At 49.0% G+C, this 17,914-nt stretch overlaps 1 protein-coding gene across 2 annotated transcripts in view; it reads left to right on the top strand.

Annotated features, from left to right (window-relative positions):
- The window catches only part of ATP9A (ATPase phospholipid transporting 9A (putative)), a 172,036-nt gene that overhangs the window by 135,307 nt on the left and 18,815 nt on the right, over window positions 1-17,914 (top strand). For both annotated transcript variants that reach the window (XM_024352113.3, XM_009437420.5), the window contains exons 16-22: window positions 4,358-4,450; window positions 5,747-5,830; window positions 8,061-8,231; window positions 11,232-11,330; window positions 14,345-14,434; window positions 14,559-14,703; window positions 15,810-15,874. In XM_024352113.3, the coding sequence (XP_024207881.1) occupies window positions 4,358-4,450; window positions 5,747-5,830; window positions 8,061-8,231; window positions 11,232-11,330; window positions 14,345-14,434; window positions 14,559-14,703; window positions 15,810-15,874 (747 nt within the window). The remainder of the gene's footprint in view (window positions 1-4,357; window positions 4,451-5,746; window positions 5,831-8,060; window positions 8,232-11,231; window positions 11,331-14,344; window positions 14,435-14,558; window positions 14,704-15,809; window positions 15,875-17,914) is intronic.

Here is a 17,914-nt window from a genome sequence, read left to right as displayed (position 1 = left end):
CTCCATTTTCACCCAACAAAAGACCTTTTACCTTTTCAAGGGATTTCCTTTCAGTCTCTTTTCTAAGCATATCCGAGTGTAAATATCCACACACATTTTCATAAAATTAGCACTGAACTCCATAGAAGGCTTCCTAAACTTCCTCCCTCATTGAACTATACGTATACGATGAGAATTTTCTCATATTATTAAAATCTGATTTTAATGATTTTTAACGCATGTGCAGTGTTCTGTTGAAAGAATGTGCCACTATTTCATTCATTAACTTATTTTTTGGCTGCTTAGGCTGTTTCTCAATTTCAGTTTTTTTGTTTTGTTTTGTTTTAGTTTTTTGAGACGGAGTCTCACTCTGTCATCCAGGCTGGAGTGCAGTGGTGCAATCTCAGCTCACTGCAACCTCTGCCTCCTGGGTTCAAGTGATTCTCCTGCCTCAGCCTCCTGAGTAGCTGGGATTACAGGCACCTGCCACCACGCCTGGCTCATTTTTGCATTTTTTAGTAGAGACGGGGTTTCACCATGTTGGGCAGGCCCAACATGATCCACCAGCCTCGGCCCCCCAAAGTGCTGGAATTACAGGTGTGAGCCACCGCGCCTCGCTTTTTTCTTGGTTTTGACTACTAAAAATAGTGCTGTGAATGTCCATCTTGGTGAGGTTGTCTTTCATGAAATAAGTATTATTTTGCTATTTTTTCTCATTTTCTGACCTCTTTATCTTTGGTTGGGCTGGTGGAACTGGGCCTCTGGGGCTTTGGGACTAGTTCTCCCCTTGGCCCAAACCTCACCACACTCCTCTAATGCGGTGGTTCTCATCCTGGGGGCATTCGAGAATGTCTGGCAACATTTGTGGTTGTCACAACCAGAGGCTGAGAGTGCTACTGGCATGTCATAGGTGGAGAGCAGGGATGCCTCTCAGCATCCTGCAATGCACAGGACAGCCCCCACCTGAGGAAGGGCCTGAGAAACCCTGTTATGATGTGTTCATATAACCCAAATGCTCTATGCAAATGACTGTCCAATTACCTGATGTGAGGAAGTTTTAGTTCAGTTATAAAACTTCTCCTAGGCTTGGTATGGTGGCTCCCGCCTGTAATACTTTGGGAGGCCAAGGCAGGAGGATCACTTGAGCCCACGAGTTTCAGTCCAGCCTGGGCATCATTGCCAGACTCCACCTCTACTAAAAGCAAAAAAATTAGCTGGGCATGGTGGTGCACACCTGTAGTCCCAGCTACTGGGAAGGTTGAGGTCAGGAGGTCCAGGTTGAGGTCACTTGAGTCCAGGAGGTCGAGGCTGTAGTGAGTCGTGATTGTGCCATTGCGCTCTAGCCTGAGTAACACAGCAAGACCCTGTCTCAAAAAAATAAAAAGAAAAAAGAATAAGAAAAAAAAGAAAACTTCTCTTGACTTGGTTTAGTGACTGTGGACAGCCCCAGTTTGGGTCTCCCCTGTCTCTTTTTTAAACATGTGTGAGTGCACGCACAGTGCAAGATGGCACCTTCTTGCACCCACAAAGCAAGGCCATTTCCTTGTGTGAATGTCTGTCTCTTAAGAAATCAGGCAAGGTTGGAGAAGGACTCGTGTGATGTCTTTTTGCAGGAAGGTTGTGTCCCTGTTTTGTTTTTGTGGCGTACAAGATGTTCCAATGCCTTCTCCCCCTTCCCACGTGGAGCCACGGGTTTGGATCGTGGCTGTAGATCATCGTAGCGCTGTCATTGCTGGACTGAAAGAGGCCTTTGAGCAGGTGCCAGATGCAGACCACGGTGGGAAAAGATGAGGCCCCCAAACAATGCCACACAGCCGGCCGATCTCTGTAAATTTATGGCGTAATCTTGCCATAATATGGGAACGAAATAAACTTGTGATGAACTCCGTGGGAGGAAGTGACTCATGGGAGGGGATCGTTGATGCGGTATTTATATTGGACAGAACTTCTGAACTCGCTCAAGCCCTTTTCTTAGTGAGGAAGCTGGGCTGGGAGCATCATTTCCTACAGCCATGTTGTTGAGCACCCTTTGGTTGTCGGGGGGAAGGAAAAAATAAAACCTCTGATTCTTTAGTGTGCAGACCCCACAGCTCTCTTTGGCCTGCGTCAAGAGCAGGCATAGCCACAGTCTATCAGAGATAAAGTGTGCAGTTGAACGCTTTTAAACTTGGGTGCCTGTCTTGGCCTGGGGGTGCTCTTATGAGTCAGCATGTTGTTCTAAAAGATTGTCGGTGATTAAGGGGCATTTGAAAGTTATTCTAAAAGAGGAAACTCTACCACTAATCTGATTTTGGATATTTCTCTTCCATGAAAGGGCTGCATAGACAAAGTGGCCTCCGAAGGAGCCTGAAACCAAAGAACAAGGCAGGCAAATCCAGTTTGTCGTTAAAGGGTGTTTTATTGGGGGAAACTTACAGATAGAAGCGTGGTTTTTGGGGGAGCTGAACAGACAGAAGTGTAGTTTTGGGCGGCAGGAAAACAGGTGGATGTCCATACTGTTACTCCCTAGACCCAGGGCTTATACCACAGGGAAAGGGTCCGTGTGCCCCAGCAGGACAATTACGGGCACCTTCCAGGAGAGGCAAGAAAGCTGTATGTTTCATCACCTGTAATTTGTGCGATAACATCAAGGTTGACATGTTCTTATGTGAAGGACGGTGAATTAAGTAGGAATCGGGGGTGTTCATGGGACTGGGTTAATCAGAAGTCAGCATGGCGCATTTGCACCTGAGATGCAGTCACTTTTTTTTTAAGATGGAGTTTCACTCTTGTTGCCCAGGTTGGAGAGCAATGGTGCAATCTCAGCTCATTGCAACCTCTGCCTCCCAGGTTTAAGTGATTCTCCAGCCTTGCCTCCTGAGTAGCTGGGATTACAGGCATGCACCACCACGCCCAGCTAATTTTGTAATTTTAGTAGAGACAGGGCCTCACCATGTTGGCTAGGCTGGTCTCGACCTCCTGACCTCAGGTGATCTACCTACCTGAGCCTCCCAAAGTGTTGGGACTACAGGCGTGAGCCACCACACCCAGCTTGAGATGCAGTCACTTTTGTCTCCATGGTTCCATATTCAATGAAGACTTTCCGGGCATTTATTCTGGGCTTCCTGGAGTAGCAAAATATAGGCACAAGGTATTGATGGCCATGCTCAGTTTTCTTGCTTATCTTTACTGCCTCCCACCTCCCAGTGACGCGAATCATTGGGGGAAAATGGGGGAAGGATCTGTGGCTGCGCCGTCATTCCTCAGAGCTAGGACTTCTCAGTCTCAGCACTGTTGACTTTTAGGGCTGGAGGAGTTCCTGGTGGTGGTTGGAGGCATCCTGTGTGATGTAGGAGGGTGAGCAGCACCCCTGGCCTCCCCCCGTCAGATGCTAGTAGGACATTGCCTGCGTTGTGACACCTAGAGTGTCTCCAGACATTGCCACATGTCTCCTGGAGGGCCACATTGCCCTGTTGAGAGTACTGGGCTGAGCCTTGTTCTCTACGTACAGTCTGGCTGGGGGACTTGGGAAATCACTCTCATCCCAGCAGCAGTTATACCACTGAGGGGTCCTTTTCGTGTGTCAGTCTCTGTGCTACATGCTTGATTCCTGTTTTACAGATGAGAAAACTGAGGTTTAGGGAAGAGGAGTAGCTTGTCCAGCTGCACACAACTAGAAACTGGTACTTGGTCCAAGCATTTGATGCCTGTGCCATGGTGCTACCCACTACCCAGAAAATCTGGTTAGGGTGAACTGAAACTCTGGGTAATTGGATCTCTAGGCAAGTCCTTAGTTAGACTTAGGGATCTGGAATTATTCTCAGCTGAGACAGTCAGTTTGCCCCCAGGAGACATTTGCTAAAGTCTAGAGATATTCTGGTTGTCACCATGGAGGGTATGACTGGCATCTAGTGCGTAGGGGCCAGGGATGCTGCTCAACATTGTACAGTGCACAGGAGGGGCCCTGCAGAGCAAAGAGTTATCTGGCCCCAAATGTTCACAGTGATGAGGTTGAGACTCCCTGTTCTAGTCCTTATCTTCCCTATTCTTTCAGTGGACCACAGTTTGATGATATCTGCAGTCCCAAGTGTAAATCTAAAATCATAGCATGTGAGTCTATTCCAGTTGAAATAGTAATAACTTTCAAAACAAAGGTCTTAAATCCATTTGATCTTTCTTTCATCACTGAAAATCTTCCAAGTGCTTTGAGTTTTCCTTTTGCTTTCTGTAGCCTTTGCCCCTAAATGAGGCCCCTTCTCGCTTTTCATCTTCAGCCAAGTGAAAAAACATTCGTGTCTGTTAAGTGCACTTTGTACACCGTCTGTCATGGGAAGCGGGCTTTGCCGCTGAAAGAGGGTGTTCCTTTCAGTTTCTCATTCCTTCCGGCCTCCCTCTCTAGGATGAATCAACTGGAGAAATTACGTTTTACATGAAGGGAGCAGATGTGGTCATGGCTGGCATTGTGCAGTACAATGACTGGTTGGAGGAAGAGGTAAGTGTGATGCAGGAAGTTAAACCAGGCCTTGGAAGCATGTTCTGCAGAGGCAGCCCCTTGCATGGTAAGGTGGGTCTCTGTATTTGTTATCGGTGGCTGTGTAACAAACCACCCTGAAATGCAGCTGCTTAAAGCAGCACCCATTTAATATATAATGGTTTCTGTGGGTCAGGGATGCTGGTGTGGCTGAACTGCATCCTCTGCTTCAGGGCCTCCCACTGGCCGTAATTCAGATGTTGGCTGGGGCTGTGGTCTCATCTCAAGACTTGACTGGGGCAGGATCCATTTGTGAGCAAGCTCAGTTGTTGTGGGCTGCATTCAGCTACTTTTGGACTGTTGAACTAAGGGTCTCAGGTTGTTGCCAACTGTTGGCCAGAGGCTGCCCTCTATTCCTTGCAGGTGGGCCTCTCCCATAGGGCCACTCACAGCCTGGCAACTAGCTTCATCAAAGAGAGCAGGTGATGGAACAGGAGAGGGCAAACAAGATGGAAGTCACTGTCTTTACTAACCTGATCTCAGATGTGACATCCCCTCACTCTTGCCCATTCTGTTTGTTAGGGACAAGTCACTAGGTCCAGCACACACTCAAAGGGTAGGCGATTATACCAGAATGTGAGTTCCAGGAGGGGCCACATCAGAGGCTGCACAACCCAGTTTGTGACGTGGACAGTTGGCCAGCAGCAGGAGGGAGGCAGTTTTCAGGCCATTTTTGTCCCATCTCTTAGCTCTAGGGGGAATTTACATTTTGCATAAGATTCTCAGTTTGAGGGTTGCAAACTCAAATGCCTACAGGGGCCTGGCAGTTAATGCAAATGAACAAACAGGTTGTGATTTTGAGCAGAGTTGCACTTTGCGTGTAAAACGTGCTGGAGTGTTCTTCACTTGACACCTCCACTTCCTGGGAACACGTGGAGGCCACCGCTCCTCAGCCATCATTGATTGTGGTTATTTGGGAAAATGCACCTGGTTTTGTCAGATGCTCAGTTTTTCCACCCATTCAGCAATCCAGATTTGTGTGTGAGACCGCACAATGTTGACTTAAATTTGGAAACATACATGTGCTAGTTGAAGACGACCTGTGTGTGGGCTGTGTTTGGCTCACCGGCTGCCTCTCTGCAACTTCCCCTATAGAAAGCTTGCTCCAGGGAGGATTGCCGTAGGGGAAAGCAACTTTCTGATTTGCCATTTTCTCTGACCCTGTGGGAGGGGCACATCCACTTGGGCACTGGTCCTTCCCCAGTGAGGTCAGGAGCTCTCAGCACCGCTCCCACTCGACCGTGGTCTATTTTTCAGTGTGGCAACATGGCCCGAGAAGGGCTGCGGGTGCTCGTGGTGGCAAAGAAGTCTCTTGCAGAGGAGCAGTATCAGGACTTTGAAGTAAGTTGTTCTGGGACCTTTCCATTGCCTTTGCAGCCCCGCCTGCCTCCCAGTCACTCCTTCCACCATCCCTCATCCTATGCGAGCCATTCTGATGTCATTTCTGGGCACACTGGATTCACTGTTGTTGAAGGCCTTTGCACTTGCCGTTCTGTCTGCCTGGAACTCTCTTCACCCACAGAGCCCCATGGCCCATTCCCTCGCTTCTTTTGGGTCTCAGCTCAAAAGCCATGTCCTCCAAGAAGTCTTCCTGGACCACCTGTCTAAGGCTCCTTCTCACTTTCCATCCATCACACCATTTCACTTTGTTCATTGCATTTGTCACTGTCATCGCGTGCTACCATTTGGGGCCAAAAAATATGTCTAGGAGTTGAATCTGGAGAGGCCAGAAGAATATAAACTTGACCCTGTTCATATATTTTTTTTAACATTCATCTTATCCATCTCCTTTCGGGAATAAAATATTTTTGAAGACAGGGACTTTACAAGTCTGGTTTGTTCTTCTTCTTCTTCTTCTTTTTTTTTTTTTGAGACAGAGTTTCGCTCTTGTCGCCCAGGCTGGAGTGCAGTGGTGTGATCTTGACTCACTGTAACCTCCGCCTCCCAGGTTCAAGGGATCCTTCTGCCTCGGCCTCCGGAGTAGCTGGGATTACAGTTGCACGTCACCATGCCCGGCTAATTTTTGTATTTTTAATAGAGATGGGGTTTCACCATATTGGCCAGGCTGATCTTGAACTCCTGACCTCAGGTGATCCACCAGCCTTGGCCTCCCAAAGTGCAGGGATTACAGGTGTGAGCCACTGTGCCTGGCCTGGTTTATTCTTATATCCTTAGTAGTTAAAGATAGTCCTTGGCATATGGTATGCCTTCGGGAAAATTTGGCATAAATCATTCTCTTGGAGCCCTAATTTCTTTTCTCTTTTTTTTTTTTGCACATTTATTCTGAGACGGGGTCTCGCTATGCTGCCCAGGCTGGTCTCAAACTCCTGGCCTCAAGCCATCCTCCTGCCTCAACCTCCTTGTAGCTGGGATTACAAGTGTGAGCCACCGCATCTGGTTCGGCTCCCTAATTTCTTTTCTTTTTTTTTTTTTTTTTATTTGAGACAGAGCTTTACTCTTGTTGCCCAGACTGTAGTGCCAATGGCACGATCTCTGCTCACTGCAACCTCTGCCTCCTGGATTCAAGCGATTCTCCTCCCTCAAGCCCCCAAGTAGCTGGGATTACAGGCATGTGCCACCATGCCTGGCTAATTTTTGTATTTTTAGTAGAGACACGGTTTTGCCACGTTGGCCAGGCTGGTCTCAAACTCCTGACCTCAGGTGATCTGCCTGCCTCGGTCTTCTAGAGTGCTGGGATTACAGGCATGAACCACCACACCCAGCCTCCCTAATTTCTTTAAGCTGTAAAAATGTTGGGGTTGAACCAGATTATTGACTTGCTTATTGTCATCCCATCCCATAGATTGTGTGTTCCCTGAGGGGAGGGTCCTTGTCTTGTTTACTGCCGTGTCTCTGGTGCCTGGCCTAAAGCCAGCATGCAGGAATGCAAGGGAGGGAGGCGGGACACGCTTCATGGGGCCCTGCCCTGCTCCATGCGGGGAAACTGCCTGGATTTCTCTTTAATATATTTGAGTTCTTTGTAAGCCATTATTTAACAAGCATTTTAGCCCCGATCAATGCTACCTGCCTTTTAATTTTAAAAGCATGTGCTTCAAGCGGGCCCATTAGGAGATGACTGGTTTTCCTCCAGGTTTTTGCTAACATGATAAAGAGAAGAAGCAGCAGTTTGGGTTGATGGTCTTCAGAAGCTCGACTTGGTCTTTAGAAAACCTGGTGACCCACAGTTTGGCTTACAAAGTGCATGTTGTGTATGGGAGAACTTACTGTTTTTTTGAGATCTTGGTTGTGCCCGTCCCTGAGACAACCCAATGAGGTTGGTGCTGTTATTGCCATTTCGTGGCCACGGCTCAGAGAGGTTAAGTGACTTGCTGAAGTCTCCCAGCAGGTGAGTGTGGAGTGTAGGTTGGGACTCAGGTCTGTGCAGTGTCTACATGGAGGACTTGTGAGGAAGCCGGAAGCCTGTGTCACCCCTGTGGGGTCCAGCTCACCTGCTGGGGTCCCCCACCCCGTGTGGTGGGGATCGGGTGTGGCCCTTCTACTCTTGGCACTGGCCAGTCAGCCTGGCCTCTCCTCACCCTAAGCAGTGACTGCATCTGCTGGTGTGTCCCAGGCCCGCTACGTCCAGGCCAAGCTGAGTGTGCACGACCGCTCCCTCAAAGTGGCCACGGTGATCGAGAGCCTGGAGATGGAGATGGAACTGCTGTGCCTGACGGGTGTGGAGGACCAGCTGCAGGCAGATGTGCGGCCCACGCTGGAGACCCTGAGGAATGCTGGCATCAAGGTAGGGCGGGCTGGCCGCAGGGAAGGGCACTCCAGGGCAATGCCAGTTATCCCTCAGCAGTGCAGGGAGATCACAGGGGGAAAGGGTGGGAGGAGCAGCAGAGGAGACCAGGAGTGCCTTATCTGCAATGGGCCACAGACACTGTTTCTGCCTCTCCAACCCTGATTTTTTTTTTTTTTTTTTTGAGACGGAGTCTCGCTGTGTCGCCCAGGCTGGAGTGCAGTGGCATGATCTTGGTTAACTGCAACCTCTGCTTCCTGGATTCAAGCAATTCTTGTGCCTCAGCCTCCCTAGTAGCTGGGATTACAGGCACGTACCACCACGCCTGGCTAATTTTTATATTTTTGTAGATAGAGGGTTTCACCATGTTGGCCAGGCTGGTTTTGAACTCCTGACCTCAGGTGATCTGTCCGTCTCAGTCTCGGAAGTGCTAGGATTACAGGTGTGAGCCACTGTGCCTGGCCCTCCAGCCCTGATTTTGGAAGACATCTTGTGTAGCGTTTGCCTTTACTGTACCGATGACTCCCCTGACTCCACTGGGCTCCCTGGTGCTCAAGGCCGAGCAGTGTCCAGCGTGCATGGCTGCTGATTAAATTCTAGTTGAGTGATCGGCACACCGGTCTGTCTGCCGTGTGGCCAAGTGAGTGAGTGACCACCCAGCAGAGTGACCGCCAGCGCCATCACACTGTCGTATTAGCATTTTGCACTCTACCAGTGGCGACCCAAAAAAAAATACTAGGAGTTGAATCTGGAGGGGCCAGCAGAGGGCGCGTGAGGACCTGGTCCTCAGTGGACCAAGGGAGGTGTGAACAACCAAACTCATTGGCCTGGAGCTCCTGGAAACGTGTGCCTGCCACCGGCCTCCACTCAAAAGTGGCTCTCTGCTGCATCCTGGGGCCTGTCCTTTCAGCAGGGCCATGGCAGGAGGACAGGTTAGATGCCAGGCAACATTCAGGCCCACTGGGGACTCCCACCCCTATGTCCCTGTTTCCTTGTAAACCCAATTCTGTCGCTTGCATTTGGCTCACAGGCCTGGTTCGTCATAAGGAAATCACCAACGGGACCTTGCTTCCGGAAGTCTGGCCGCTGGAGGCCCATTTCTGCTTCATCGTGGGGTCTGCAGTGGGGCCCTGGCCATTCCTAAGACTTCTGGAGTTTCCATTTTCTGCTTCCATCTTTGTCCTGGGGTTTTTCTCCTTCTCAAAACTGTGTTAGCCCAAGACGAGATATTTTATTCACAGAGTGTGCATGTGACTTATCATTCTAGTTTCCTGTTAGATGACAGGAGGAGGGGAGTGCCTGGGATGGGGCAGGTTAGTTGGTAATTAAAGTCTAAGATACGATCTTGCACAGGAAATTTTCTTTTCTTTTCTTTCTTTCTTTCTTTTTTTTTTTTTTTTTGAGACAGAGTTTCACTCTGTCGCCCAGGCTGGAGTGCAGTGGTGCGATCTCGGTTCACTGCAACCTCCACTTCCTGGGTTCAAGAGATTCTCCTGCCTCAGCCTCCCAAGTAGCTGGGATTATAGGTATGTGCCACCATACCTGGATAATTTTGTATATTTAGTAGAGATGGGTTTTCTCCATGTTGGTCAGGCTGGTCTCAAACTCCTGACCTCAAGTGGTCCACCTGCCTCGGCCTCCCAAAGTGTTGGGATTACAGGCATAAGCCACCGCGCCTGGCTGCACAGGATATTTTCTAAATCAGCCCCTTGTATGGATGTGGAAACTGAGGCTGAGTGAGGCGTCTCCATTCCTCAGGTTCTCACATTGGGAAGCAGCAGAGCCGGGACTGGAGCTGGGGTCTTGACCCTTCCTGTAGTACCTTCCCTTCATCACAGCATGGGACATTAGCCATGTCGTGCACCTGATCGTTCTTTTCATGCTTTTCTGGAACTTGAACTTCCCAATTCCTTCCCCAGTGTTTGTTCTCTTACCTCAAACCCTGAGAACTATGACTAAACGAGGCTCACCAAAAAGAATATTATTTTTAGGACAGGCGGGATATTGAGGGAAAACAGACCCAGCTAGGGGAGAGGGCCCGGGAGGCTCAGCCCTGAGAGGTGCCCGGTGCCTTCCTTCTGCCCGTCTCACTGCCTGGGTTTCCATCCTACCTCTCCCTTTACTTCTTCTGTGACCCTTGGCAAATGACTGAAGCTCTTAGCGCTTCCATTTCCAGCCTCCAGAAGCTGTCATGAAGGTAACAGAGAGCTCAGCGTGGGTGCTGGGCACGTAGTGGACACTCGGGAGACATTTGTCATGATCTTCTTTCCTATACTTTCCCTCCTATCCAGATTTTCTTTGACAGATAGCCCCAAGACTGCTCCCAGCTGGGAGCAAAGAGAACAAAAGGGTTAATGAGGTAAAATCACAGAGCAGGAAGCACATTCCATGAGGACTCTAAAGACCCGGATTCTGGGCCTGGTTAGGACAAGAGGTAGCTGTGTGGTTTGGGGCAAGTCATCTACCCTCTCTGAGCCCACAGCAGAGAAATGCAGTGTGAGCTAATGCACGATACGGAAGAACCTGACTCATTTACGGTCAGCGTTTTATAAGCTGAGTTAAACCCCAGAAGGGTCTGTCTTGCTCATCCAACTACATAGAAAGTCCACAGCATCAAAAATGAGTGTTTCCTGTAGGACAGAGAAGTGACCCCTCACCCGTATCCCTTCTTTTAGGATATTTATCACTTTAAGAAAAATCCTCAGAAGGGGAATTATGCGGTCCAAGGACCGAGCTTCATAGTACCTCCTGTAGTGTGTGGCCAAATGGCCCTTTCTAGAAGCATCTGCCAGTTTTTGCTGCTACCAGCAGTGGTTGCTTGGAGTCCCAGAGCCCTTCAGCCAGGGCGCTTGCTGTGTTGTGTTGGGGACGGCACGAGTCGGCAGGAGGTAAACGGAACATACCAAGTTCAGCTCCATGTTGTTGGAAACTCAGCTGTTGCAGATGAGAGGCCGGCCTCAAAAACTAATAAACAGGACCTCTGTCATGCCATGATTTCAGGTTTGGATGCTGACAGGGGACAAGCTGGAGACAGCTACATGCACAGCGAAGAATGCACATCTGGTGACCAGAAACCAAGACATCCACGTTTTTCGGCTGGTAAAGTGTCCTCTGCGTTAGGGCCGTGTGGGGATGATGTTCAATTTGTCCTATAACCTCCTAACCTCGAGTGGGCCCCTTAAGAAGGGAGGGGCAGCATGTGAATTACCTAGGGTGGGGAGCATCAACCACGGTTGCTTTGGATGGGATGATTAATGACCCAGGCGCCGGCTGGAGAGTTCCTTCCAGTAGTGGTTTAGGAGTACCTCCTTCTAGCCCTGTGCTAATGCCATGCTCTTAACCTTTTGGGGGTCATGGTCCCTTTGAGAAGCTGATGAAAGTCAGGCACTCCCCCCGAAAGATGCAGATCCACTCATACACATGAAATTATGCATGGGATTCCTGGGATTTCACGGAACCCCTGAAAGTCAAGTCCTTGGATAAGAAAGAAATTCCAGGCCACAGATACTGGTCCATCTGCCCTCCTGAGGGGGGAAGCATTTAGGACCATTGAGGAGCCTTTTGAAGGAGGTGAATTGGATGGGCAAATGAGAAATCGCCCGCCCTTGTGGCAGACATTGACCAAGACAATGTGCACATCAGGAACTGCTGCCAGTGAGGACTGTGCTAGGCTTTATTGCATTGGGGAGGTAGGGGGACCGGGTCCTCTTTGGGGCAGGATATAGTAATCCCACTGATCTGAAACCAGAGCCACGATGGCAAACAACTGGAGGGTCTCTAGATGTTTGGGGGTCTCCCCCTCACCCCGCCTTTGGTCCATAGCACACAGAAGCTTCAAAAAATCCAGGGATTTTTGAAATAGCATAGTGTTGTATAGAGGCAGGTACAGTCAGTTCTCATCATTCACAGATTCTTTGTGAATTCTCCTCCTCCCAAAATTTATCTGTGACCTCCAAATCAGTACTCTTGATATTTTCACTGTCATACGTAGAGTGGCTTAAATCTCTCCTTTTTTTTTTTTTTTTTTTTTTTTTGAGATGGGGCCTTGCTCTTATCACCCAGGCTGGAGTGCAGTGGTGCAATCTTGGCTCACTGCAACCTCCGCCTCCTGGGTTCAAGCAATTCTTCTGCCTCAGCCTCCCAAGTAGCTGGGATTACAGGCGCCTGCCACCACACCTGGCTAATTTTTGTATTTTTAGTAGAGACGGGGTTTCACCATGTTGGCCAGGCTGGTCTCGAACCCCTGACCTCAGGTGATTCTCCCACCTCAGCCTCCCAAAGTGCTGGGATTACAGGCATGAGCCACCGCGCCTGGCCTAGAGTGGCTTAAAATTTTAGCTGCCTGAGACACACATTCCCACCTGAGGTTGAACAAGTTCACGCACTCCCTCCTTCTTTCAGCCTCATGTGACGAACAAGTGTCCTTTTTGCAGTCCATTAAGTATCAGGTTTTTCGCATTTTTATGCTTTTTGTTGGCAGTTTGTCGTTTAAAATGGCCGCAGCACAGCGCTTCTTTGCTGGCTTGTTTTCCTACGTGCAGGAAGGCTGTTGATGTGACTTATGGAGCGAATGCGTGTGTTAGATGAGCTTCCTGCAGGCGTGAGTTACAGCACTGGTGGCTGTGAGCTCAATGTTGATGAATCCAGGTGTCTTTAAATAGAAACGCACATAAAATAAGGTTATATATTTATGAAGATATTGCAACCAGGGGCAAAAACCTAACCCTGTATTTCCCCTACAGGTGATGGTTTAGTATTTGCTAATTCGGTGTTCACAGTGACTTTAGAAAACATAGCTACTATGAATAATGAGAATTGACTGTCTGTTCTAGAATTCAGGGATTGCAAACTAATGACCTATGTGCTAGCCACCTGTTTTTCTAAACAGCAGGTATTTTGTTTTATTGGAGTGTAGACAGACCGGCTCGTTTGCATATGGTGTACGACTGCTTTTGGATTACAACTGCAGAGCTGAGTGGTTGTGATGGAGACCATGTGGTCCTCAAAGCCTACAATAGTTAACATCTGGTCCTTTACAGAAAAGTGGCCCAGTCCCTGCTAGGTGCCTGGCTCTGCATACCTGGGCTACAGCATACTAGCCATGTGCCTTTAGTCAGGTTAGCAGATGTCACCATGCTTCAGTTTCCTTAGGTGCAAAATAGAGCTGTCTTCTTTTTGGCACCTCATAGAGCCGTTGTGAGAAATAAATGAGAAAAATCCACCGAATGCATCGTCCAACGCCTGGCTGAAAATGAAAGTACAGGCTTTTTTTTTTTTTTTATTTTGAGACAGAGTTTTGCTCTTGTTGCCCAGGCTGGAGTGCAATGGCGTGATCTCGGCTCACCGCAACCTCCACCTCCCAGGTTCAAGCGATTCTCCTGCTTCAGCCTTCCCAAGTAGCTGGGATTATAGGCATGTGCCACCAAGCCCGGCTAATTTTGTGTTTTTAGTAGAGATGGGGTTTCTCCATGTGGGTCAGGCTGGTCTTGAACTCCTGACCTCAGGTGATCTGCCCACCTCAGCCTCCCAAGGTGCTGAGATTACAGGCGTGAGCCACCGCACCTGGCCCCCCGCCTTTTTTTTTTTTTTAAAAGACGAGTCTTGCTCTGTTGCCCAGACTGCCAGTGCAGTGGCATGATCTCAGCTCACTGCAGCCTCTGCCTCCTGGGTTCAAGTGATTCTCCTGCCTCAGCCTTCCCAAGTAGCTAAAATTACAGGCACCCACCACCATGCCCAGCTAATTTTCTATTTTTAGTAGAGAGTGGGTTTCACCATGTTGGCAAGGCTGGTCTCAAACTCCTGACTTCAAGTGATCCGCCCGCCTCAGCCTCCCAAAGTGCTGGGATTACAGGCGTGAGCCACTGCGCTCGGCCATTACAGGCATTTTTAGTCCTGGGGGAAATTGTAGGTGGTGGTTGGCACATGGGCTCTCTTGATTCCTGCAGAGTCATAACCAATAGGATTCCATTTGGTGCTGCCTCTGGTGGCAGGGGAGGGGAGGGACCCTTGGCTGGGGTGGCCGTTGTCTTCATGTGGGCTCCTGGAAGCCACTGTTTATTGTTCTGTCATGTCCGGAGAGCAATGCCTCCTTCTCCATCTCTGTTCCCTTCCAGGTGACCAACCGCGGGGAGGCTCACCTCGAGCTGAACGCCTTCCGCAGGAAGCATGATTGTGCCCTGGTCATCTCGGGAGACTCCCTGGAGGTGAGCTTGGGGACCCCTGAGAGCCAGTCCTCCCAGCAGCCTGGGTCTTATCCGGCTTCGGCAGGGGCACTGCAGGCTCGGCAGCGACCTCCACCAACGCACCACCTCTCCCTCCACCCTGCAGGTTTGCCTCAAGTACTATGAGTATGAGTTCATGGAGCTGGCCTGCCAGTGCCCGGCCGTAGTCTGCTGCCGCTGTGCCCCCACCCAGAAGGCCCAGATCGTGCGCCTGCTTCAGGAGCGCACGGGCAAACTCACCTGTGCAGTAGGTAGGTGAGGCTCAGGCTGTGCTGCTGGCCCTGGCCTGCCGGTGCACCAGGCTCCCTTTCCCTAAGGATATTTGGACGCTGCTGCTCGTTCTTCAAATTCCCCAGGCCCCTTTGTTGAGGTCATGATTTTTCTCCATCTCTCAGACTTTGGCTCTTTTTGTTATTATTTTTAATATTTCCCTTGGAGAGCAGATAAGCACGTGCCAGGCCTCTACTCCTTTGCCAGTGGCTCAAGAGTGCAGCCTTCCAGGGGGTGGAGACCACACACTGTGGGGTTGGATCTGGGTTCAAATCTTTCCACTGGCTTTTGCCAGTGGGTGCCCCAGGTGGCTTCTTTCACCCTTCTCAGCCTCGGTTTGCTTATGGTAGAATGGGAATAATAATTGTGGCTTCCTTAAATGGTGTCACGAAGACTAAAAGGGGTCACTTTTTTTTTTTTTTAAGACGGAGTCACACTCTGTTGCCCAGCTGGAGTGCAGTGACACAATCTCAGCTCATTGCAACCTCCGTCTCCCGGGTTCAAGTGATTCTCCTGCCTCAGCCTCCCGAGTAGCTGGGACTACAGGCGCGCACCACCACGTGTGGCTAATTTTTGTATTTTTAGTAGAGACGGGGTTTCTCCATGTTGGCCAGGCTGGTCTCGAACTCCTGACCTCAGGTGATCTGCCTGCCTCGGCCTCCTAAAGTGCTGAGATTACAGTCGTGAGCCACTGCTCAGCCTAAAAAGGATCACCTTTAAAATGTGCTTGCCACGCTGCATGGAAAGCATCCAGTAAGAGCACTACAGGTTGCTGCTGATGGTAATCCTGGGGTATCCCGGCCTCCGAGGAGGACAGGTGGTGGTAAATGCCTATGTGGACACAGTCCCACTGCCGCTGCTCAGTGCTGGGACCCTTGGCAAGCCGCCTGGGCTCTCTGACACTCAGCCACTCTGCCTGTGAAACAGGATTTTGGTAGTGCAAGGGGTTGGAGAGATGGAATGGACGGGGCAGGCCAGGCACTCAGCAAGCGCTCCGTGAAAGACGAGAGTGCGGTAAAGACAAGCATACATTCTTGTTTAAGGTAACAATGAAACATCTTTTCTCTCTGGTCTGTGTGGCTCGCAGGGGACGGAGGCAATGACGTCAGCATGATTCAGGAATCTGACTGCGGCGTGGGAGTGGAAGGAAAGGTGAGAGTGTTTCCCTCTGCTCGGCTCCACTTGCTGTAGTTTCTTGGTTCTTTTTCTCTCAAAGACACAGCTTTAAGCCTTCTGGAAATTTCAGATAAAGAATGATAAAACATAAGGAATCATATGTCACAGTTACCTCATGTCACTGGGAAGATAGAGGTCTGTATTGCTACATCTTACAGACAGATGAATGTTGGCTTTTTGTTTGCCACGACCTCAATTTAAAAAAAGAAAAAGTGTTTCTGGGCCGGGTGTGGTGGCTCACGCCTGTAATCCCAGCACTTTGGGAGGCTGAGGCGGGTGGATCACTTGAGGTCAGGAGTTTGAGGCCAGCCTGGCCAACTTAGAGAAACCCTGTCTCTACTGAAAATACAAAAATTAGCTGGGCATGGTGGTGGGTGCCTGTAATCACAGCTATTTGGGAGGCTGAGATAGGAGAATCGCTTGAACCCAGGAGGCAGAGGTTGCAGTAAGCCGAGATTGCGCCACTGCACTCCAGCCTGGGCAACAGAACAAGACTCCGTCTCAAAAAAAAAAAAAAAAAAAAAAAGTTTCTCTATATTCTTAGGGTATGGTAAGTATACTTCAGACTTCTCTGGGACAGTCAGCATTGTCAGTAGAAGCATTAGTTATCCTGCTCTGTGCTGATCTCTTGGGCGCTATGGAAGAGTGTGGCTTAGTTCACTTCTCACCAAAAGGCCTTGGCAGGTATAATTTTTAAAAGTTGGTGTGTTAGGAAATATTTTTTCTGTCTTTTTTTCCTTGCCAATTGTGCGCTTGCCTCTTATAGTTTACTCGGCCCTAATTTGTGACCTCTAAATGACAAGAGGCAAGAAGATGGGTCACCGAGTTTGTTAGGACTGTGTGTGAAGGGCTGGAAGCGGTGGCTCACGCCTGTAATCCCAGCAGTTTGGGAGGCTGAGGCGGGAGGATCACTTGAGCTCAGGAGTTCGAGACCAGCCTGGCAAACATGGTGAAACCCCGTCTCTACTAAAAATACAAAAATTAGTGAGATGTGGTGGCACATGCCTGTAATCCCAGCTACTCAGGAGGCCGAGGCAGGAGAATCACTTGAACCCAGGTGGTGGAGGTTGCAGTGAATCGAGATTGAGCCACTGTACTCTTGCCTAGGTGAAAGAGCAAAACTCCATCTCAAAAAAAAAGAAAAGAAGTGTGTTTGAAGTATAGGAGTGCCAAGGCCTGGAGGGAGCAGCAGAGATGCTCCCCTGTCCATCCTGTTGCATAGCTTCATGACTTTGGCTGACCCATAGGGCTTTTTTTCCCCCCCTTTACCACCCTTTCTGGTTCTCTGGTTCTCAGCAAGATGACGATGATTTAAAGTTGTAGAGTGAAATGATTTTTGAATGAGATATATCAGAAGTCTGTATAGATTCCCTGAATACAGTTTTTAAGAAGCATGTTTTTGAGTTTAATGGCATTCTCTACCAGTTCTTATAAAAATTAAAGCATTTTCCCTTCTATTAAAAATGGTATTCTGGTTCCTTTGTTTCTTGGGATATAAAATAGTGCTCACTATAAAAAATTAAAAGAATCTAGGCCAGGTTCGGTGGCTCACACCTGTATTCCCAGCACATTGGGAGGCCGAGGTGGGCAGATTACCTGAGGTCAGGAGTTCAAGACCAGCCTGGCCAACATGGTGAGACCCCGTCTCTACCAAAAATACAAAAATTAGCCAGGCATGGCAGTGGGTGCTTGTAATTCTAGCTACTCAGGAGGCTGAGGCAGGAGAATTGCTTGAACCCGGGAGGCAGAGGTTGCAGTGAGCGGAGATTGTGCCACTGCACTCTGGGTGACTGAGTGAGACTGTCTCAAAAATATATATAACATAAAATAAAAGAATCTATAAGTAAAACGCATCTTTTCTTTTAGGTAACTGCATCAGATGAGTAACACTGGTTATTCTCTCAACATTTTTTCTGTGTGTATATTACTGGTTATGAGTGTGTATATATTTGCTATCTATACAAATATCTTACACATGTATATATATGTAATTTTCATGTATTTTTTTAAATTGAA

The sequence above is a fragment of the Pan troglodytes genome, chromosome 21 (assembly GCF_028858775.2).
Source record: "Pan troglodytes isolate AG18354 chromosome 21, NHGRI_mPanTro3-v2.0_pri, whole genome shotgun sequence".
Classification (NCBI taxonomy): Eukaryota; Metazoa; Chordata; class Mammalia; order Primates; family Hominidae; genus Pan; species Pan troglodytes.
Note: the sequence above shows the minus strand (reverse complement) of the source record. Positions and strands in the feature narration are given on the sequence as shown.